The sequence below is a fragment of the Onychostruthus taczanowskii genome, unplaced genomic scaffold (assembly GCF_017590055.1).
Source record: "Onychostruthus taczanowskii isolate IOZ18803 unplaced genomic scaffold, ASM1759005v1 scaffold165, whole genome shotgun sequence".
In the NCBI taxonomy this organism is placed as follows: domain Eukaryota; kingdom Metazoa; phylum Chordata; class Aves; order Passeriformes; family Passeridae; genus Onychostruthus; species Onychostruthus taczanowskii.
The window spans coordinates 104363-127674 of record NW_024498851.1 but is presented as its reverse complement, the minus strand read 5'-3'; the positions used below and the strand labels follow the sequence as shown (position 1 = coordinate 127674).

The 23312-nt window shown below is 50.2% G+C and overlaps 2 protein-coding genes across 5 annotated transcripts in view; both read left to right on the top strand.

The window, feature by feature from the left end:
• Positions 1-5990, top strand: part of ATP2A3 (ATPase sarcoplasmic/endoplasmic reticulum Ca2+ transporting 3) — a 56489-nt gene extending 50499 nt beyond the window's left edge. For all 4 annotated transcript variants that reach the window (XM_041399564.1, XM_041399561.1, XM_041399563.1 and 1 more), the window contains one exon: positions 1243-5990. In XM_041399564.1, coding sequence (XP_041255498.1) covers positions 1243-1262 — 20 coding nt within the window. In that variant the 3' untranslated portion in view covers positions 1263-5990. The remainder of the gene's footprint in view (positions 1-1242) is intronic.
• Positions 5991-11136: 5146 nt separating this feature from the next.
• P2RX1 (purinergic receptor P2X 1) lies at positions 11137-22863 on the top strand. The gene is made up of 13 exons (XM_041399568.1): positions 11137-11440; positions 14733-14880; positions 15286-15357; positions 15804-15873; positions 16367-16463; positions 16709-16789; positions 17958-18099; positions 19213-19343; positions 19952-20042; positions 20715-20780; positions 21413-21505; positions 22020-22067; positions 22387-22863. Exons 1-12 carry the CDS (start codon positions 11304-11306, stop codon positions 22062-22064), a joined length of 1173 nt encoding a protein of 390 aa, XP_041255502.1. The 5' UTR covers positions 11137-11303; the 3' UTR covers positions 22065-22067; positions 22387-22863.
• Positions 22864-23312: the final 449 nt, after the last annotated feature.

Sequence of the window (23312 nt, the reverse complement as noted above, 5' to 3'; positions counted from 1 at the left end):
CCTCTGTCTTGCCTGTTATTTATTAATTCCCTTGAAAGCTGTCGGCACCAGGGCTGGCAGCAGGCGCGGAGCCCCACGCGCAACCCAGGGCAGGACCCTTATTTATCAAGAGCACAGGAACAGCAGTCCCCAGTGAGATGTATTTTGTGATGTGTGCAGTGATGAAAGATAGAGAAATACAGTCAAAGGATTCATGATAAGGGATTTTTCTAACTCTCCGTAGCAAATGCTGCTTCTGGCTGGGTTTTTTTTTAAGGAAAAAGATGTGTTCTGGGTAAACCAAGCTACCCCAGGCTGGAGGGCAGATGCTGCCTCAGGGATCAGGGACACTCCTGTTAACTGCTTGAAAATTGGGGATCTAGTTGCTGTAAGCCAAGTTCTGGCAGGGATTTTGAGGCTGCTCACATGGAGTTCAAGCTGGATACCATCACTTTCCTACAGGCCATGTGTTGCCTGTTACCTTCCCTGACCAGCCCCATCCATCTGGAGGGAGGGAGAAGGTAGGAGGGCAGCCCTGGGACAGTGGCTGTGATGAGTAGGTTGGTCCTTTCTCCTTGTTTTGAAGGTGTTTATGGGTGTAGGTACATGGGTAGTGTGTGTAGGTGGTGTCAGCCCATGGAGCAGTGTCTGTGTCTCTGGCTGCAGCAGGGCTGGGGCTCTGGGGTGGTGGGAGGATGCAGTGAGCTTCCTCCTCTCTGAGCCACTGCTTTTCCCTGCATAATGCCTCATTAGGAGCAGTAAGGAGGGATCCTGCCTATTCACTTTCCCTCATGGCTCCACCTCAGGTTGGATATCAGGAAAAAGTTGTTCACAGAAAGAGTGATAAAGTGCTGGAATGGCCTGCAGGGAGGTGGTGGAGTCACCATCCCTGGATGTGTTTAAACAAAACCTGGATGTGGCACTGGGTGCCAGGGTTTAGTTGAGGTGGTATTGGGGCTTGGGTTGGACTTGATAATCTTGAAGGTCTCTTCCAACCCAGTGATTCTGTGAATTCTGTGCACTCAGCCCTTTGCCTAACTCTTGCAGAGACCTTCCTCACCCAGGCACCAGCATCCTCCTCCTCCTCCTCACACAGCCTGAGCTGCCACAGCTGCAGTCAGGCCAGCTGTGTGCAGACAGCATCCCAGGTTCCTTCTGGGATCAGCCCAGGAGCAGCCACTCTTGGTAACAAAAAACATGGAGCTGGTTTGCTTTTGAACCCTCACCAATACATTTATTTCTCTTTTTTGCCCTTCATTTCAGGAGAAGAGGACAAGAAATGAACGACACGAGGGCGACTCTGAACTAGAGGATCCCTAACTTGTAACTGGGACTGAAGTCTTGCATGCGTGACCATCGCTAAAGCCAGCAGGACATGCATGTGTCCGACTATCAGACAAATGCGGGTGAATCGTCGAAAAGAAAAAATCCTGATTTTCGTTTTGTTCTGTAGCTTTCTTTTTCCTGTACATATGAGTGCAATTACTGGACAGCTGGCGTAGAGTTTGGGGATGGAGCTGTGTGGATCTGAATCATTGTAATGTGGTTCCTTGGGATTTGTTCTTGCCAAATTTGAGACCCTCTTTGTAATTTTCACCCTGACTGAGTGAGCACGGGCATGGTGGCCTTCATGAGAGATTAAGGCAGGAAGTCTGGATTTGAGGCCACATCCCCCAGTGGGATGGGATGCACAAGGAAGCTTCGGGGGCTGGGAAGGGCTTGGCAGTGAGTGAGGGCAGGGAGAGAGGAGAGGGAGCTGTGTGTTGGGGTAGTTGAGCCTTGATGATGTCCATAGTGTTGCTGCTGCTGTGCTCTGCTCCAGTGGCTGCAGCAGCTGGGCATAGCTTCAGAGTGTGTCCAACACTGGTGTGAATCTCATGGAGGTGTGTTTACACCTCGAGGTCAGGTGCATGTGGTGGAAGGCAAAGTTCTCCCTATTTATCACGCTGTCCTGTTTGATCCCTGCATTATGGAAAGCCCAGCACCTTCTCAGGCTCATGCAGCACCAAAGCACGATGAAGTCCTGTCTGTTCTCCATCTGGCATCTTGCTAGATCCCATCTGCACTATATAAGGCAGTCCTTCTCCTTGTAGGGGCAGCCATGTAAAGAAAAGCAAGGGGATGCCCACCTTGCATTCCTCATGTCCACCACTCCTTCCTGGTCACACTTTCTTTCCTCAGTGAATTTTTAACTATTTCCCTAGCAGTAGTAGAGCTTAAGTGTTCAGGAGCACACCCATGACTTCATGTAGTCTGCTGTGGAGAGCATCACTGACTTGCACAGGGCATCCCTGCCAAGGGATCACGATGGGAATGAATGTATGCTTGTACATAACGTGGTCTTTCTCCGTGAGTGGTGTTTGTTGTGGCATCCCTTTTTGTAAGGCACCAACTTTATCTTGCCCTCTGGGGATTTTTTCACAGCAGGAGTGAGACAGTCTTCAGTGAGGATTTGTAGATCAGGAGTGGATTTTGGGATCCATTGAATTGATCTTTCTCCACTGAGCTGCATCAGCTGAGAAGCTGATCGTGGGTGGTCTCTTCTCCAGGTCTCCAAATCCTCCCTCCTCTTTTCCTCACGGTCCCCTAGGATCCATCCTGATGATATTTAGTTAGCCAGAGCCTGTATCTTTCCTTTCTCTTACATTCCAGCAACAGCACTAGAGCCAGGGTCTGGGATAGCTTTTGCTCCTCTGCTGTTGGGTTTCCTCTTCTACTTTTTGTCTCTTAAAAGCTTCCAGTGTTTTTCTGTATCATCTGGGCAAGAGCATCTCTCCTTCCATACAGTAGGTGCCAAATATCATCCCTCCTTTCTTTTCTCCATCACCAGCATTGAAGATGAGCAGAGCCCCCAGACCAATGGGAATGTACAGAATTGTTATACTACTGAGCTGATTTATTGTACAGAAAACCTTGCATGAAATGTTGTTACTGTATTTAATATATAATGTATTCAAGGAATTTTAATATGGAGCTCTTTAAAAAGATCTTTATAGATACTCTGTGGTTAGAAGATTGTTGCTGATTTTTTTAAATCTTATACTTTGTCTTGAAGAAGTTTTATTTTTCACATGTGTTCTGTCAAAATGATTTAATCAGTTGATCCCACGGGATAACCAATTCCTCTTCAAAAATTTTCACCATGGATGAGACCCACCCTGGTGTAGAGGACCAGGACATGACCCAGGTACTGTATAAGCCTTCAAAATAAGGTTTCAGTAAGACTAATGCTGTAGACATGTGATTTGCCCTTCCTCAAAAGGGTGGATTTCACCTTACTTTAGCACAGGTCACAGAACTAAAGAATTGTTTAAGTTGGGAAAGACATCCAAGATGATTGAATCTATCTCCATTGCTCTGTGCAGAAAAACAGCCAGTGGGAATTTAGTCCAGTTCCAGCTCAGTGTCATCAGAGGAGACAGCTTCTCTGTTTCTCTGGGGGTAGCAGCCAGTTAAGGAGAAGCTGGGCTGGATTCAGGGGCTGGGCTGGATTCAGAGCATCCCAGCCCTGTTTGGAGGGTCCAGCAGGGCCTGCAGCTGCCCAGTGGCATCCCTGGTCCCTTGTGCCTACAGGAATCTGCTTGGTCCATCCACCACCTGAGTTACACTGCTCTCCCTGGACTTAATGTCTGGTGGAGGACTATGAATTTAACCCAAATGTGTGTGGTACGGAGAAGTCTCTTGTGTAAAAGCCCAGGCAGTGTCAGTCTGTTCATGCAATCATTGGGTCACAGTTGGGAGTCACCAAAGCCTGAGCCATCGTGGCAAGAAACCAGAGCTGTGTCCCAGCTTGTTCTTTCCAGCAGCAGCAAAGTGGATTTTATTTCTACTGTGAGCCTTCAGATCTATCTAGAAAATACCCAGGTAATCTGCACTAGAGCTGCCTGGGGCAGGTGGCCTCCTTGCTAGGAGGGACCATTTTGACACGTCCCCATTTCCCCTTCTGAATGGTTGACCATGTCTCTTGTGTCTCCCCCCATCCTTTAATTACTTGGAGGTCAGATTTCACTCCATAATTCTGATTGCAGAGGTTTATACTTCAAACATCTTAATGAAGTAGAAAAATATCCGTAGGTGTAAGTATTTTTTCCTTTATTCTTCAGTGAAAGGTCAGGATAAATCACAGAGTACTTATTTATTGCATGTGTGCCAGCAGCAGCATGCTGGGAGCTTTTACAGGCTGGAACATGTTCTTATGTAAACTTGGAGATCCCAGAGCCAAGACCATCATTTTGGGATAGGCTCTTGTGTCTTACCAAGGCATCTGACTGTGCAATACAAGGGAGATGGACACTGGGTGGCTGTTTTGCCCTAAAGCTTTTTTTTTTAAAAGCAGCTTAGGGGAAAACCTCTGGGATTCTTGCTTTTCTTGGCAACAGAGGTTAGAAATTATTTCCTTTTTAGTTTTATTTTGATGGTGCTGCCTGGCATATTCTAAGTCTATAAATAAAACTCAGGTCTTTCCAGCAGGACCTTTAGCACTGGTGGGCTGCTGTGACAGATCCTCCACGAGATGCAGGGTGTAGGACGTGCTGGATGGCAGCATGGGATTATGATTATCCATGAGCACTTTATATTCCTTCCTCAGGGGCCAAGCACCGTGCTGGGGTACAGCCAAGGTGGGAGGGAAAGGTCCTGTGTTCCTGGGGCAAGCACCAGGGGGATCAGCTGTGGTGGAAAGTCTTTTGTACTGTTTTGGGGTATTGTGTCATTGCTGGATGAGCTCTTCCCCCTGTGCTGTGTGATCCCATGGGGATCCCACACTGGAAAAGGAAAAAGAGCAAAGTGCTGTATCCTGCATTTTATTTGTGTTGTATGGCCCAGGTCTGGATGAGGTCTGTGTTTGTGTGTTTGGGGTTTTGGCACTGTGAGCATTCAGTGTGTGTGTTTCTGGTGATGCTCTGCTCAGCCAAGGCTGGATGGCAGCACCAGCACTGGGGAGGAGGGACAGGCTCTGTGGAGGGGCTGAGGGACTTCATTCCTGTAGGAGCATCAGAACTGGGGTTGAGTTGGAGTTTCTGCTCATGGTGTGGATGGCAGAAGGAGGAGCAAGAGGAAAACTCAGCATTAAGTTTTGGTCCTTCTTTTGTACATCAGGTTGATAATACTGCTTCCCAGTCAGGGTCCTGCTCACCAAAACTCATCAAATAATGGTTTGAGCTGTGCAGGGGCCCTGGCTGGGAGATGTTCATGAGATTCAGTGACCTTGGCATTAGATCACTCCTGAAACTCAAACACACCCAAATCCCCACTACCAACTCCTGAGAGTTACTGTGATTTTTGGACCATACCTGGCATGGCCATCACCTTGTATAAATGATGCCAGAGATTCAGTCCTGTCTGGGCTCTTTTTCCCCCTCTTCTGCAGTGGCATTTTCTGTCAGGGGAGACAGCCTGGGAGTACTGACCAAGGAGCGGGCTTTACCCCATGCAGATCTTCTGTGGCACAGTTGGAGTTAGGATTTGCAGGGCTGCAGTGAGGAGACACAGGGTAAATTGTGCTCCCTGGACCTGTTCTTGTGGTGCCATTCAGCTTTTGGTGTGAGTGGGGCATTAAATGAGGCAAAATCTGTGTGTGCCTGGAGTGATGGGCACTTGGGACCAAGAGGAGGGCAACCCCTGAACTGCCAGCAGGTGCCCTCAGTGGCTTCAGTCTGGGAATATGCTGATTTTTTTATATGAGATGCCTGAACAGCCAAATGTAGAAATCTCTGAGATTGTGCTTCATAGTAAAAGGTAAATTGTTATATCTTGGGGGGTGGGAGGGTGTTATCTGAGGGATAGAACTGAAAGAAATGAGGTTTCCTATTTTATTATATGAGAGATATTTTTCCACTAAATTGCTGCTTCCTAAACCGTGTCCTTTGTCTGACTGTAAATAGCCAGGTGTGCCGGGAAGACGTGGGAAGGCTCCTTGTGGTCACATCCATACAATCCACTCTGTTCACACAATATTGGGCTGATTTGTTTTATACTTAGAAAATTACAGAAATAAAAGCAATTTTACTGGATGACTGGGAGTTTTTGTGTCTATTTTGTTGTTGTTGTTTTACCTTCTTCTTTTTTTTTTTCTTTTTTGCTTTTCTTGTCCCATTTGTGGCTGATTTGGGGGACATTTGGGAGCCCATGGAGCCATACGGGAGTGCCTGAGGGCATTCTTCAGCCGTAAAAGGAGTTGTGCTCACCAGATCAGGATTTCTTGTGGGTTTTCAGAGGAGCCAAACTAGAAATGGAGCTGAGCTTGTGCCTGGCATGGGATGACAAAGGCAAAATGAGCGGAGTGGCATAATACGACTGTTGGGAATTTTTAAAATTCACTCTTGGGGCACGAGAATACAAATAACAGTGCTAATTTTGACTGTATCCAGAATAGTCATCACCTTATCTCCCCCAGCTGGGAGGGGAGGTTTAAATAAGCCCTGCAATAACCTCTACAACAACTAATTGTGAAATAAATAATAACTAAATAACTTGGCCTCCTCTTGGGGGATGGCATAGGGCTTGGGGCCATGCGTTTCCATCTCTGCATCACCCGGAGCTCTGCCCATGGTGATGTTTGAAGCAGAAAATCCTGATCCAGCTGCAGGTCCTGTTTTGGAGCAAATCTGTGTTCATGGCAACATCTACCCTTGGTGCTTTTTCACTGGGATGTGGCCCCATATGTTTCTTCCCAATGTGTGAGCAGGACAAATGTGGTGCACAAGGTAAGCCAAAAGCTTTGTAACCCACAGGGGGTTACGAAGAGTGTCATGGGATGCCCTGGAACATTTTGGTTTTGGGAAAGGGCCATTGCTTGGCCTCCTCTTTGCTGGTGCAGACTGATGTCAGAGCAAGAGGAGCACCACTGCCATGGCTGGAGGTGACCCTCAAGCCAGACCCCAATACCAAAAATGCTGTCTCAGGACACAGTGGTGAAGGCAAAAACACCCCAGATTCTCCACCTGATGTTGTGTCAGTCCCTGGACCCCTGGATACCATCTCCTGGGGCTGTGCTTGTCTTTTGAAGGCATGATTCAGAAAACAGGTGTCACCCTACCAACAAAAATCCCAAGGGCCCGTGTATCCCATGGCACAGGTCCAGCCTCCACACTGGATGTGCATCCACATTTCTGGAGGCCACAATGGCCACAGGGCCACTGACACCTTTTGGTACCCCCAGCACCTCGGGTTCATGTTTGCTTTGGCATCAGCTAAACTGAAGTATTTCCAGGGAGATGTGTTGTCACAGCAACTGGGGATGGAAATGCCACTTCTGAGGGGTGAGCACCACCAAAAACATCTTGTGCTGGGGCGTTGCAGCACGGGACAAGTACAGAGCCCAGCCAGCCCTGCTGGGAAGGAGCGAAGAGAGGTCAAGGACAAGTTAAAATTGGAAAGAAAACTGAACATGCTGTTTTGTAGGACCTTGCTTGCTCTCATCTGCCAATTTTTTTTCCACCCTCCCCTTCCCATTGCCAGTGGTGCAGTGTAAGCACCTCCTGCAACTGGTGAGGGCAAGGGGGCTGTGGCAGCCAAAATTACTGGGAAAAGCCATCAGCTCTCAGGGGCTCTTCTTGGCAACCTCGACCACAGCAGGTCCCCTCTGCACCCACCATCATATTTTAAACCTTGCCTCTGTGTCACTCCTCCCCATCCACGATCTGCAGCGTGCCGCACATTTTTGTGCTGAAATTCAGAGCTCCATGCTGCCAAGCATGAGTCTGGGTTGTGTAATGAGCTTCATCTATGAGTTTTCTATTTTCTTTTCTCCCTATCAATGTCTGAGAGCCTGGAAATACCTGGTAGCTTTTATGCCTTCCACAGTGGCGCTTCCCTGGCTGTGGGTGGGCTGGAGCCCCATGGAGAGGTTTTCAGAACCCTCTTTGTGCTCCAGCAGTTCCTGTCCCAGCTCAAACCAAGGATGCACTTGCATTTCCAAATGTCTCCCTTAAAAATAGCGGATTTTTCATTTTTCTCTCAGCCCAAGCACAGGCTGAATGTGTTTCATGGGCAGGGGGAATGAGTCCCTTTCACACCCTTGCACAACACTGCCAGGGATACCCTTGGAGGGTCACCAGCCCTCAGTGCCCTTGGCATCTGGCCCAGCTGGAGCAGGAGATGCTGGATGAGGCCAAAGCCCGGCACTGGAGATCAGTCAATGCCAGCTGACCCAGGAGAGTGTTTGGGAAATCTGGCCCTAGGTCTTTTCAATCTCAGACACAAACACAGGGGGTTTAGAGCCTATTTGCTGCTTCTGCTTTCATTTTCCCCTCCCGTGGGCAGTGGAGCTGGATGGACTAATTTTCTTTATCTCAACCTGGCTTTAGAGTCATAGAATCACAGAATGGTGTGGGTTGGAAGGGGCCTTAAAGATCATCTTGTTCAAACCCCCTCCCATGGCCAGGGACACTTTCCACTAGACCAGATTGCTCAAGGTCTCATCCAACCTGGCCTCAAACACTTCCAGCTCTACTCCCTGTGTCCCTGTGCTGTCCCACTTGGTCCTTTGTTTTCATTCTGCTCAGATCAAGTCCAGTTCAGTGTTTTCTGTGCCCTGGGCAAACCCATCCTCAGTGTCCAGGACCTTCTGTAGATGAACTCAAGCTGCCACTGCTCCTCCAGCAGCTCCTGCTCCTCGTTACTCCAGGCAGAGCATCCCCAGTGCCTCCTGCCTGCTCTGCTTGGCAGCCAAGAGATACAAAAGTTATTTAGAGGAGATGGCTGTGAGTGTATTGACAGCACCACACCAGTTGGTGTCTGTGAGAACCTAAGATAAAACCATCCCCAAGGTCCCAGCTATGTGTGGGAACTGGTGCAGAGGGTCATGGGACACCCGCCAGGCAGCACCTTACACAGCAGGCTGATAAAAACCTCTTCCTCTTAATTCTACCTTTATTTTTCATTTGGGTGTTAGAGCAATGCATTTATTATCACTGCAAAGAGGCAGCCTCGGGACAGCCCAGTGCCTGCATCACAGCTGGAAGCACCACAGCCCCATGATCTCAGCATCTCTGGCCAGTGACTGCCCTGTCTGGGCAGATAAATCAACAACTGAACAGCCCAAGCAGGGCACCGTCCCTCGACAACCACCTGGCAGAGGCAGGAAGGTGTGCTGGCACCATTGTGGCACCATTGCAGGGACACACAGGTGAGCAATCCCTGTGCAAACTTACTGAATTCCCAGTGATAAAGTAATTTAAGGAGTGGCAATCCCAGGGATGGTGTGGGTGTGGGAGAGGTGTGAGCCCACAAGTGTTTAGGCTGTGGTTTTTTCAAGCATTTGGATGCTGTGGCCAAGTGGGTGTCCATGCTGGGTGCTGGTATCAGCCCAGGAAAAGATTCAGGCTCTGTTTTTGCTCCAGGCTGGGCTCTTCTGCTCTCCACATCACTCCAGGCAGGGTCTGGCCCCACTCTCCAGCTGGAACATGGCTCCAAGAGATTATAAAATGGCAGATGCCTATTATCTCCCAATGGAAAGTATTTTAGCTAAATCCATGCTATAACCATTTTATTGACTTCAAGTACTAGAGAGGAGGTTAGAAGTGACTCTTTTACAAGTCATTTTGCTGTTAAATTTAGCTGTCCTATTTTCATTATCCCCATGGCCTTGGCAAGGGTGAGCAGCCTTCCCTAAAAGGCCTCGTTTCATACAGTAAGTTATTTGCTTCTCTCCTGACAGATATCTAAGCTTATAAGGTTTGTCTGCTCCACTCAATAGCAGTATCAGCCTTCAATCTGTACGATTAACATCAGCATTTTGTATTTGCTTTTGGCTCCTTGTCTGACAGCTTTCCATGTTGCTGAGGACTGGGGCATTGGGATCACATCACGTCACTTGCAACGTGGGATCATCTGATTTTGATTCCCAGGATTTATGGTACACCAAAAGATTCAGATAAATTATTCAGTTGCTTTTCCCCCACTTTTCCTTGTTGCCCAGCAAAGATAATTGATTTTTTCCACTTATTTCACAGTTGTCAGGTCTGTAATATATTGATAGAAAGGTAAATGTGACAGTGAGCAAGCCACAAGTGAACTTGAGAGGCAGTGAGGCTAAAAGAAATATTCCTGACAGGAAAGATTCATCTCAGCAGGTTAAGATTTTCCCTACTTTCAAAACTTATTCCTCCTGCAGTGATGGCCTTTATGCCAGGCTTGGTGGCTGCAGAGAGCCAGTGTCTCCTTTGAGGCCAAGGGAGGCAGCAGATGAACTGAGGCTCATGGAGCCTGTCCCTGCCTGGAGTGCTGAAGCAGCTCAGTGCTGGGATTTCGGGGGAAAACATCCTCTCTTTCTCCCAGAAACACAGCCCCAGTGCTCCCTTCTCAGCCCCAGTGCTCCCCAGCACAGAGTGTGCCCTGGAGCTGCCCAGTGGGATGCACTGAGGCCACGGGGTCCCCCATCCACAGCCTCTGTGCCTTCCCCAGCAATGAGCCAACCCCCTTCATTGCAGCTGTTGGCCCCCAAATTTCAGTCTGGCACTGTCAAATCCAGTCCCTTTCTCAGTGATATTTGTTTTAAGTGGTGTCTGCACCACCCTGCCGAGCATCGCTCGCAGTGACCCCAGCTTGCCTGGCCCTGCTCACATCCAGGCCATTCAGGAAATGCTGGAAATGCTTCCAAATGCACCCAGCCCAGCCCAGTGCAAGTGCTGGGAAGGAGCCAAGCCCCAGCTGTCTGGCCTCACCATGGGAGGGGGCCAAGCTGGGCGCCCTTCTGCTCCGTGGGTCAGCTCCGAATTGCTGAGCTGGGCTTTCTGGTGCTCCCCCTTCTCCTTCCCGACCCTTTTTCTGGGACAACTTTTGGGAGACAGAGTAGGACACGGACTCAGGACACACAGCCTGAGGTGGCTGTTGTGATAGGAAAAATGATATCCCCATGCTAATTCCTAAAATTTTGCCTGGGACCCCCACAATCTCTTCCATCCCACTGTTGCCCCCAGGAATGCCTCGTGGTCTCTGCTCATCCCAAGCCCTGCCTGCAGCCTCTCTGTCCCCAGGGAAGGCTCCTGCCAGGCGAGGGAGCATCGCTCACAGACAGATGGCTTTGTCCTGGTGGCATGAGGGCTTGGCAACAGGGTGGCCCTGCACCCTCCCACACCCTGTCCCACCCCCAGACCATGTAGGGCACCCGCTGTTCCCAGCCCAGAGCTTATAGGAAGAGGAAGCCTCATCCCTGCGCAGAGGAGGAAACCCGACAGCCCAGATGTGCTCAGAGCCACGCCGATAGCATTCTTATTTTGTTTTTTTAATCTGCAAACAGAGGAGCTGCCGGAGCGGCGGCGGGCACGGCCCAGCCCAGGGCGCAGTGAAGAGCCGGGAGGCTTCGGCACAGCCCTGGCACAGCCATGGGGCAGAAGTGCATGGACAAGTTGTCCTCCTTTCTCTTCGAGTATGACACCCCTCGGATGGTGCTGGTGAGGAACAAGAAGGTGGGACTGACCTTCCGGCTGATCCAGCTCATCGTCCTGGCGTACATCATCGGGTAAGGCTTCCCAGCACCTGCTTTCCCTGAAATTAAAGCTTTGCTACTGGGTTGAAAAGCAATGGAGAGAGAGGGGCTCCTATATCCCCTATATCTCAGTGCAGGGGGGTTATTGCTAATGGCTTCACATCCCTCTGGTTGTGGCTGCTCCCATGCAGCCTCCAGTGTCCCACCATGGCTCTTTCAGAAGGCTGCTTAGTCCCCATATCCTCCCCAGAAGCTACTGTGTGTCCAGGCTGGAGGCTCATCCCTGCCCAGCCCTGCTCTGCACACCGGGGCCCCGTCTTCTCACTGAAGAGAATCCAGACCCTGCTCCAGCTGCTGGACGGTGGCCTGAGAATCTGTTGTTATTTTTATTTTCATTTATATTAAATAAGAGGCATTTGGGGCCAGTGCAGTGATTTGTGAGACCCAAGCGGCTCGAGACAGGGCCATAAATCTCCCTGTTCACCGCTCTGACGCTGCGGCCGAGACACAGCTTGGCTCCAAAATTCCTGGTCTTATTTGCTTCTGGGAGGCAGCTCCAAAAGCAAGGGCAACTGCTTAAAAAAGGCAGTGAGTGGAGCAGGCAGGATCAGAATGGGTGAGGATGTGTGTCCTCAGGTGCCCCAGGGCTGCTGCTCCTGCTACAGTTACTCTGTGCCTGTCCCCTCAGTGTGGGATGATGCTATGGGATGTGATTGTTGTGAGCCTTTGCTGTGGCCCCATGGCTGCTGTGGGATCAGCCCTAGCAGGAGACCAGCACACTTTCATGGGTGCCCCCACCCAGGGCAGGGTTTTTGAAAGGAAAGGGAATGTCTGGCCATGAATTGGAAAATTTGGAAATTTTTGGGGCACAGAGTGTCTTATGCAAAGGAAAGGCAGTGGCTCCCAGGTCTCAGTGCAAGCAAGTCACTGTGGGAAGCAGAGGTGCCCATCCCTCCTTTTAGCACAGACTCCCTGGAAAGGGTAAAACCCTTCCCAGGGGATCAGTGTGGAACCCCCACGTTGGTCCCCCCATTGGTCCCACCCTGCTCACCAGCACTTTGGCTCCCAAGGGTAATCCTCATGCAAAACTGCAACCGAGGTCTCAAGGATGCTCTGTTGCAGAGAGTTTTGCACTGGTGTTACTGGGAGCAGCTTTGTTTTTCCTAAGGACTGGGCCTGTGAAGTCCCAGGGCTCCAGTCCCAAATGTGGCTGGGGCAGCTGCTCCTGTGGATGGGGAACTGGCACAGATGGTTGAGCAGAGCAACTAAGGAAACGTGGCTCAAGCAACTTGGCTAAACTGAGACAGGCAACCAGGAGGGAGCAGGAAGAGAACCAGCCAGGGGGTGACAGCCAGTGGCAGAGGAGAGGAATCTGGCATGAAGTTGCTGTAATTCCCAAGTTTTTCCTCGTTTGTTGGGATGGGGCTCCTCTAGCAAGGGGCTATGATTGCAGCTGCCCACAGCCCCATCAGCCCCTGGCTTCCCCTCGCTGCTGACAGCACTGCCCCCAGCTCCCTTCCCACAGCACTACTCCCAGTTCTCTGCCCGCAACACTGCCCTGAGTTCGCTGCCCTCACCAAGTCACAATGCCTGTGATTTTTCTGCCCTTTGAAAGCAAATTTTGCAGCCAAATGTGTATTTATGTACCATTCTCCCAGCTTTTGTCCCCCCTTCATAGCAGGCATGGGATGCCCATGGAAATGGGCAATGCCATCAGTGCACAGGAGTGGGGCCAACCCCCCTGTGAGTCCCCGTGTCACCCCTGGGGAGCAGTTTTTTCCTGTGATGACTGTGATAAGGGGGTATCACTGCTGCCCAGGAGATGCTGGGCGCTTTCTGGGTTTCACTTCCTGAATTCTTGCATGCAAGGAGCTGTGGGCTGAGCCACAGGATGAGGCCAGCAAGGGAAGAGGGCTTGGTGGCTCTGCCACATCAGGGAGTGACACTAGAGGACTTTTACAACCTGGGCAGGACTTGCTGCAGCATTTACAGCCTCATGGGAAATGGTTTTGTTTGTCATGACCTTGGCTTTGCTGCAGGGAAGGTGGGGCTGCCCAGCCCTGTGTGCCCATAGTCAGCTCTGCCAGAGGGGAATAAGGTCAGCAGCAGAGTCTGTGCTGGAGGCTGATCTAGAGAAACCTTCTGCCCCTGCTGCTGCCCAGTTCACGTCCTCCTGCAGCCCTGAGGGCATCAGGGATGATGCCCACTGTAACCAGTGTAACCCAGTATAATCTTCTGCCTTGGAGAGGATGTTGGAGTTGGGTGTCCCAGCTGGGGTGGCAGCAGTGTTGAATTTCTGCTCCCATCCCCAGGCACTGGAGCAGATGCTATCCCTGAGGTCTTCTTGCCCTCAGTCCCAGGATGCTGATGTGGCTGCTCCCTCTCCGAGAAGTCCCCACAAGGTCCAGCACCAAACAGAAAACCTCTAGAGAGCATCTGGGATTCCCCATTTTCCCCTCTGCCCATCAGCCAGCTGTCAGAGGCGAGGTTGACACAGCAGGCTGGTGTCATGGGCTGTCCCATGGGTAGCTGCTGCCTCTGTCACAGCCAGCGGGACCGATGCCTGCGGCAGTGGGGACAAAATCCAGATCGCTCCTTTTTTAGTGCCGAGAATGCTCCGCGGCGCCGGGAGCACTACCCGAAATGGTTGCTTGCCCATGTTTATAGTCTCCCTGAGTCAGAGTTAATCCAGCGGCAGCTTGTTTATGCTCTAGGTTAAATAGTGTCAGGAGTCTGCCCTAATGACTGTGTGATGGGCTGAGAAAGGCAGGCAGAGCCCTGTTCTGGCCACAGCAGTGTCCCTAACCCTGCTCCTGCAGCCCTTTTGCACACTGGGCCATTGCTCCTCATTCCCTCTGCTGGATGGGGAACAGTGGCTCTGGATGTGAACCGTGTCCAGACTCAGCTCGCTGTTGGCCTTGGCATTGGGTTTTGGAGAGTTTCTCTGCAGTGGATCAGGAGATCAGGAGTGCTGGGGTAAGTCATTGAGACCAGCAAGCTGCAAACCTGTCACAGTCTTTAACACTAAATGACTGCTGGCTACTGTGCTCCACCTGCCATCACACACCCTCAGCCACAAAATGTGTCCCAGTCCCCAGAACACACCATCCAGGCATGGAGGTCGGGTCCTGCAGCTACCACATGCCTCAGGCAAAGGGTAGGAAATTTCAGCAACATGTCCCTCGTTCAGCGGGAAGAAACTTGGCAAATGATTCCCCGGGTGAGACTTGGTAGAAAAAGCCCCAGCCCACAGGTCTGTGCTGAGGATTGGGCCAGTGGAGCAGTGCTGGCGGCCATGCTCACCCTGCCACCTTTCCCTGTCCAGGTGGGTGTTCCTCTACGAGAAGGGCTACCAGTCTCAGGACAGCATCGTCAGCTCGGTCTCAGTGAAGTTGAAAGGGCTGACACTGACCAACGAGAGTGTCCTGGGTCCTCACATCTGGGATGTGGTGGACTATGTTTTCCCACCCCAGGTAAGGAGTCAGGGTGGGTGGGTTAGGGATTTGCTTTTGTCCCAGTGGCTGCTTTTCCTCATGTGCTGGGATGCAGATGGGTCCTTGGCATAGGCTTTCCATGGAGCTTTCCATGACAGGGTGTCCCTGTGATGGAAAGGAGGTTGTTCCTGTCACAAACTTCTGCCCAGGTTCTCCCTGGGGAGCATTTGGTACTTGGGACTCGCTGTGACTGAGGAGGCACATTTGAGGCTGCCTCCAAGAGGATCAAGATTCCTCCAGTGCCTCTGGAGCACTATCTCTGGCAGCAAGCAGGGTCTTCCAGTGTCCCTGGGGCTGGTGGCACTGCAGGTCCCCACCCAGGGAGAGGCTCCTCACAGAGGAGACCCTGTGCTGGCTGTGAGCTCGTTGGCTGTGTCTCCACAGGGGGACAACTCGTTTGTGGTGATGACCAACTTCATTGTTACTCCTGGACAGAAACAAGGAACCTGCCCAGAGGTAAATGCATCGGGTTCCTTCAGTGGGATAAGCTTCTGTAATTCAGGGAGATTGTGGTGGTGTCACTGGGTGACTTTTTCTGACACTGAGAGGTTTAGTAAAAGCCAGGGCCTGGCCCCATGTTTAATGTTCCGGACACCTGTGTGCTGTGTGAAGACTTCTATTCTGCTGAAAAACAGTGGCATCCATTTAAGTTTTCTTTCCTTTGAGATGATCAAGCAGAGCAAATTTGAGGATTAAATGAAAGCATCCACCTGGAGTGAATAAATTGCCCCTTTTTTCCTGATTTATCTGGACAACCTTGGTTGGGAAGCAGTGTATGAACAAGGCTCTGGCTGCAGTTGAGCAGTGTATCCCTCAAGAAAAATGCTGTCTGGTGAGGAGGAGGGACAGGGGATTGAAGCTGCAGGGTGGGACACTAAGTGGTGGCTGCTTTCTCCAAACAGCTGCCAGATGCCGGGCTGTGCACACAGGACAGCGACTGCAGCAAAGGGAAATACAGCCGCCAGGGACAAGGTATGGCACACGCTCCTGGTGTTTCTGGTGAGACAACACCGAGAAAAGCTGCCTGGCTGGGGTGTCACTTGGCTGGGAGACCTGCTTTGAACAGGAAAACCTCTGACATGCTGGTTGAAGGTCCCACGTGGGCTGGTCCAGCTGTGCTCTTTTGAAAGATACCTGAGCTGCAAACAAAAGGTTAATCAGGACAAAAGGTTAATCAGGACTAAGCCATTTCCCCCAAACTGTTGTCCTCTTATCAGCTCAGCATTTTCTTAGGTGTGTTTTAACATGAAAAATTCCCAGTTGCTCCCTTGTATAGCACTGTAAGAGAAACCACTGCCCTGAGCTGAGAGGCCACAACTAATTTCCTGGTTTAGAAAGGTGCCAAAGCCCTGAGCATTTTGTGTCTTGAATGCCCTTGGCAGAGCTGAAGCCCCAACCAGATCCCATCCATCCCAGCATGAGATTTCACAGGATCCAGGGGTGTGAGCAGCTGTCTCCCCCACAGGGCTCATGACTGGCAAGTGTGTACGCTTCAACAGCACTGTGAAGACCTGTGAGATCTTTGGCTGGTGCCCTGTTGAAGTTGATTACCATGTTCCCAGGTAAGGAATGGTGTTGTTGCCCTCTTTCCCATCCCAGCTGCACCTGGTGTGGAGCAGATCAAGTTGGGGCTCTATGGCACGTGGCCAGGACAGCCTGTGTTGTGAAAGACCAGAAAGGGAAGGGATGAGACCACCAGTTTACTGGGTCTGCTTGTCTCAGTTTGGCTGAATTTCCACCAAATGGAGCTTTCTCTAGAGCCTGGAGAGCCAAGTGATGGACACATGTCTACACTTCTGTTTTTCAGCCCTGCCCTGCTGTCAGAAGCAGAGAAGTTCACCTTGTTCATCAAGAACAGTATCACCTTCCCCAAGTTCAAAGTGTCCAGGTAAGGAGAGGTTTGGGGGGATGAATCCTGGTCAGTTCCTCCAGCTGTGGGTTCAGCTGGATGGGTGTGACTGGATGCTTGGTATAGAGGATTGCCTGCCTCCAGCGATCCCAGGACTACTCTAACTGCTGCACTGAACCCCATTGAGCTCATACGAACTGAGACATTTCCCTCCCAAATCTGTTCCACCTCAGCTGGTAGCCTTAGTTACTGGAAAGATTTCTGGAATTAACCTCTCCTGAGTGACCCTCACAAGTTGCAAATCAGTTACTCTGATTTTTCATTTTTCTTCTCTGAAGACAAAATTAAAATACCACATGGCCAGGATAAGCTTGGTGCCCCAGAGTCCCCCTTAATGTGGTATTCACACCTTAACATCACAGATCCCACCTCTTTCAGCAAAGGGTGGGACTGGCCCCTTCCTGGCAGCATTGGGGGAAATGCTGCTGGCTGAAGGCACACTTGTAAGAGGATTTGTGATGGCACTGACCATATATCTGATTTGGAACAAATTAACAGAAGCTATTTGTGCTGTAGACAGCAGATTCTTCTGTCTAAGCTGATCTTGTCCCTGCACTGCAGCCAAGGTTTAATGTCCTGGCAGCCAGCATGCTTGGCAAAGTGCTGGGCTGACCTCACACCTCCCAAGAGATGGCTGGGAGTGGGGATCTCTCCCAGCTGCAAAGAGAGGTGGCCTAAGCAAGCACAGGCTGAAGAGGACACAGAGAGGGAGCAGGTCCTGGCAGTGAGGGTGGCCAGGCTGGCTGCTGTGGGGAAACTTCCTGCCTTTAATCACTGCTGACAATTTACTGCTGAGCATCAGCGATGGGATCAGTCTGAGCAAGTCACACGTCTTATAAAACCACAGGCTTCACAGATAGGATGGTTTTGGGCAAAAGAGCAGAGTGGGATGGAAGGCAAGAAGTTGCCCTTTCCTTTTAACTCTTGCTGTAGGAGATAGCAAACTCCAGCTAAACATGTGGAATACACTCACTATCCCTGAGGTGTCCCAGATAAGAATTGCTGGAGCTCAGAACACTGCCTAGCAGAGCCTATGGACAAGTGGATGTGAATAGGAGTGACATGAACTGGGCAAGGGACTTACAGAGGTTTTTCCCCCCCAAATTATTGTTACTGAGAATTTTTCTCACCCTCTTTTCATTCACAGGCGCAACTTGGTTGAGAGCGTTACCAAGCAGTACCTGAAGAAATGCACCTATCACAAAGTCACTGACTCCCTGTGTCCTGTGTTTGAACTGGGATACATAGTGAAGGAATCGGGTCAGAATTTTACCTTCCTGGCTGTTAAGGTACTTCAATTTCAAATTATGTTCCTTGCTGTTGATGGGAGAGGGACACTCAACAGTGCAATCATCCCCAGCTGTTGAGATGATTTTCAGTTTTCTCAAGAATTCTTGAGAAAACAAAAGTGTCAGAATTATTTCATAAAGATTATGAATCTCCTTGGACTTGGCCTAATATTTACATTTTTCATGGAAACTCTTGAGAAGATTTGACCCACTGGCAGTAAATCCCAGGGTTCAGCTTGTTTTAATTTGAGCAGTGAATAACTAGACCTGTGTGGCCAAATCCCATCTGATTGAGCTTGGAAATCCCAGCTGATGGTCAAATACTGGTCATTGCACAGTGTTAACTGCAGCCTTTCCCCTGGCTCCAAAATGCAGCTTTGCCTAACACTCCTCAGGGTGCTGTGTGGGAGTATCTGCTATCTCTGCACTGCAAAACCTTGTGATAACTTTGCTAGGCATTGAATAAAATCAGAGGCTTGCATATATGAACATTTATTGCATGGATTGGATCAGATGGCCCAGAAAAGCTATGGCTGCCCCACTCCTGGCCAGGTTGGACAGGACCTGGAGAAAACTGGTCTAGTAGAAAGTGTCCCTGCCCATGGCAGGGTTTGGAACAAGATAGTCTTTATGGTCCCTTCCAACCCAAAAAATTCTAAGATTCTATATATTAAAGGTGCAAAAATACAAGACTCTGGGTCACAGCTATTTACAGCCTGGAGTGAGCTCAGGAGGGAGGAGGGACTCCTGCATATTCCTTGGGCATTATCAAGGCAAGGGAAGGCTGTCCTATGAGGACTAGGAAGAATCTGTGGTGAGCACTGTTTCTGAGGACCATGCCTTGGGCACAGGATTCTGACCAGGAACAAGAAGGCATGAATTTATTTGTATATCCAGCACTCAGGACAGAAACAAGAGCCTCTGCAAGGGGTTATGTACTGGCCACAAAGCCAGGGCTGCTCAGGAAGGCTGAGGCAGCAGTGGGCACCATGCATCTGGAGAGCCAGGACACCTCATGCTATGGAGACAAGACATCTATGAGGAGGGAAAGCATTTCTTTGTGTGGGCCAGGTCCAAGGAGGGGCAACCTCCTGACTCCACTCTTGGCTGCAGGGTGGAGTGGTGGGCATCACCATAGACTGGAACTGTGACCTCGACTGGCCCCTGCGGTACTGCAAACCCATTTACCAGTTCCATGGCCTTTACAACGATGACAGCAATGTTTCACCAGGGTTCAACTTCAGGTAAGGAAATACCTGCTAATTCTCCAAGTGTAATTCAGAGGTGAGCTTTCAGGTTCCCACTCAAGAGATGGTGAAAGGCCAGAGACTGTCCTTCAAAATACTCACTAGCTTTGCAGGGCCAGGCAGCAGTACCAGTGCTCTTTTAAACAGCATGAGAAAAGTGATAATACACCCCTTGGCTTGAAAATTGTCCCGTTTCCTTTCCATCTCCTCTCCCTTGCAGGCTCTCCTTCTTGGCTAAGCTTTTGGGAAGTCCCTTGAAAGACTGGAGATGGTGTAGGATCATCTCACGTGTTCTCATAGTCTGTATCCTCTGCTCTGTGTGACTCTGTCACTAGTGCTTCACTATCTGCTGCATGCAGAACCTGGGGACAACAGATCAAGCAGCAGGAGCAGGAGCTGGAACTCCAACCTGCAGGCAGGAAAACTGAGGCACAGAGAGGACAGGTACCAACAGCCCAGCTCCTTCAGGGGGTTTAAGGAGAAGGTCAGGAGCAGGTCTGTGATAGCACATTCCCAGATCTTTGTCCAAGATCCCGATGCTGCAGGGTTGCAGGGGCTGCTAGACACCCTGGCAGACCATTAACATTCACCATCCAATTGCACAGATATGCCAAATACTACAAAGAAGATGGGATGGAAAAAAGGACACTCTACAAGGTGTTTGGAATCCGGCTCGACATTCTGGTGAATGGCAAGGTAAGGGTGGATCCTCTGGATCCCTGGGACAGCAGTGCCATGTCCTTGGGAAGAGACCAGCTCTGTAACACAGCACCAGGGTCCTGTGGTGTAGGAAAACTAGAGTGAATGCTTTCCTTGGGTGCTGGCCTGCTCACAGGGACCCTTGGGAAATACTGGGGAAGGGAAGACAGGAGGAAACCATGTTTTATAGGTCACGTCCTTCAGCTGTGGCTTGATCAGTGGTTTTGGCTAAAAAACTTTGTGATGGGGGGGACCTGTGGAAACTCAAAATCTTTTCTTGATATTTCCAAAAGCTGAACATTTGCATTTTTCTGTTTTGTCATTTTCTTCCCACTGGGAGAGAAGGCATTCCTTATTGTGTTCCCATGGAGAATATTCAAAGTGTATACTTTTGTTTGGTTGCTTGGTTTTGGTTGGGTTTTTTATGTTAAAAATACAGGAAAAAAAAAGTAAGTTCAATTTATTTCAGCCTAAAACCAACCTACAATATTTTTCTGTTTGACCAGCTCTTTCCCAGCTCCTGTTTCTCTGTGTGCTGTGGTTGTGGTTTGGGTTGCTGTGAGGCCCTTTTGCTGAACCCCACCTACAGCTACAGCACCCTTTACCCACCCCCCCCCCCCCCCCAAGGCTGACTGTAATTTATCACCTATTTTCTCTGACTTTAACCAGGCAGGCAAATTTGACATCATCCCGACCATGACCACAATTGGCTCTGGAATTGGTATTTTTGGAGTGGTAAGTTCAGATATTTCCAGCCTCTATATGGAGACTCTCAAATTATTCTTCTTGCCTGTGACATCCGTGGGAAGTGTCCTTGAGCTGCAGTGAAATACTGGCTACTGCTCAGGGAATCAGAGGATGAGCAAAAGGGGGAAAGGAGGTGCTCTCCTGCCTTGCCAGCTCAGGAAAATAGATTCCTGCTGGTCTCTGGCGGATGTGAATTCTGCCCTGCTGATTAAGGGAAGGCTGGCTTTCTTGGCAGGTATTGGTATCCTGATAGTTTCAAGTTAGAGCTGGCACTGAGGGAGGGTCTGCAGGTGACTGGCAGTATTTCATTCAGGACAGAAACCCAGCATCTGATTTGGTTATGGTCGTTAAAGACTTGGGAACAGCTCAAAGGGTGTTGTGCTCTGAACTTACCTTAAGGGGAAATATTTAATTTCTGTTGGCTTAAATCACGCACTATTGAACACAGCACACTTCACTTCTGTCCTAAATGGACACTCGGAGACTTCAGCAACTGCCATGTTGTGGGATCAAGCAGAAGTGACCCTAAATTGTGGGGCAAACTGGGAAAAACTGGAAGTACACAGTGGTCTAGGTAATCTTGGAGGGCAACTCCAAACCTAACTGCACTTTGATTTAAGGCCTCTGTCCTCTGTGACCTGCTCCTGCTGCATTTTCTCCACGGACGAGACTATTACAAACAGAAGAAATTCAAATATGCAGAACAGGAGCCTGTAAGTAACAGCGAGTGCCTGCCCTGCAGACGCTCTTGCGGGGGTGTGTGTGGATGTGTGCATGAGTAATGATGCTGTAACACAAACATCCACACTGAGGGGCAACCAGGCGCCTTCCTGAGCCCTTGGGATTGTTGGAGACTGGGATCCATGAATCTTCTCTCCAAAATTACTGAGATGTTGTGTGTGACTCATTGTTAATAACTTTATTCTCTGCCTTTAACCCCAGATATTCCAATATCTGATGACACTTGCATTGCTTTAAGGGAAGCAGGGGCAGATCTGTGCTTTAGCAAACTAGAAAATGTCTCTTTTTCTGCTCTTTGAGAATATCTCCATGACCATGGAATGTTTCATGGCCTTTAAAAGGACAAAAAACAGTTCCCCCCCAAGTTAATCTGAAAATAAGCATATACACTGAGAGTTAGGAGTTGCTGCCCAGTCACATTTTCCCTGGCATTAGAAAGGAGTAGGTCTGTAAAAGAATCCTTGTTTTCTCTTATTTAACCCCCAGTCGAAGTCGCATAAGAAGGAAAAGAAGCCAGACAACACACAGTGAGAGGTGAGTGGTGTTTCCCCAGCCCTGCTGGCATACATCTGCCAGGCATGAGGGCTATAGGTCTTGGGCTAATCCCAAGGCCTGTGGGAAGGCAGGAGGGTTTCAAGAAGGCAGCAGGGATCCAGGGAGGCTTGGAGGAGACCTGAGCTGTGGGCTGCAGTGCCTAAGGTGGGGTCAGCACTTCCCAGCTTAAGCAATTGCAATGGGGCAGCAGCAAATGGAAGATGTAGGACTGACATCACATCTCTGATGGCAGCATCTCTTGAAGAAGGGCACTGGGGGGCAAAAGACCAGAAATCACTGTGCACCTCTCTCTCAGCAGGATCCACACTGACTGACAAACCTGCACCCCTCCTCCTCCTCCTCCTCTTCTCAAAACTCGGTCGCCATCCCGTCACCTCCCTGGGCCAGCCCCAGACCAGCAGAAGCAGCGTCCAGCACCAGCTCATGGGAGGTGGTGCCCTGCAGCCAGGCAGGGGCTGGCTGGCCCAGCACACAGCCTGTGGTGAGACGTGCCATGATGCTGTGGATGGGTCAGACTAAGGGATCTTGTGGCCCTCTGCCAGCCCTGCTGCAGGGCACTGGGACTGCTGCCTTTGCAGGCCCTTCAGAAGGGCTCACACTGCACCTGCCTGGTGTGCCAGGGCCGTGCCAGGTCACTGGCACCTGCAGACCCTGGGGATAGCACAGCTGCCTCTTCTGCCCCAGAAGCACCGTTGGACAGTTCCAAACTGAGAAGGAGAAGGAAGGAGAGCTGGCAGGAACCATGCCCAGCCTCTGCCTGGGAGAAAAATGGTTATTTTGTAAGGATGTATTTTATTAAAAATAAACCTTTAGTTTTTCTACTACATCCCTTTATGGTGTCTATACTAGCCCCAGAGCACAGAGGTTGCAGTGGTTTGCATACAGGGTTTGCATACAAAGTAATCCCTTTAGTGATGATTCCTTCAGAAACTGCCCTCCCATGCAGGGCCCCTGGGCTTCTGGCCATGAGCAGGGGCTGTTATCAGAGTTATCACTTGGGTTTCCTCCTCACACAGGCTGGCTGGCAGGGAGCACTGGCACGCTGCCAGCCACGGCCATCTACTGTCCTGTGCCAGCTCTGCCTCCACTGCCCACGCTGGTCAGTGTTAGCTGGTCAAAAAGATTTTCTCAGCAGTAGCCTTACAAATCAGCTCTTTGCACCCAGGAATTAAACTTCCCCTCTGTGCTAGAAGATTTGCACTACTCATCATGTGCAGCTGCACA

Excerpts from the sequence above, each read along its gene's own strand:
- P2RX1 (XM_041399568.1), top strand. The coding sequence starts at position 11,304 with ATGGGGCAGAAGTGCATGGACAAGTTGTCCTCCTTTCTCTTCGAGTAT. Across the intron at positions 11,441-14,732 it reads GTCCTGGCGTACATCATCGG|GTGGGTGTTCCTCTACGAGA; the intron begins GTAAGGCTTCCC and ends TTCCCTGTCCAG. Across the intron at positions 16,464-16,708 it reads GTTGATTACCATGTTCCCAG|CCCTGCCCTGCTGTCAGAAG; the intron begins GTAAGGAATGGT and ends TCTGTTTTTCAG.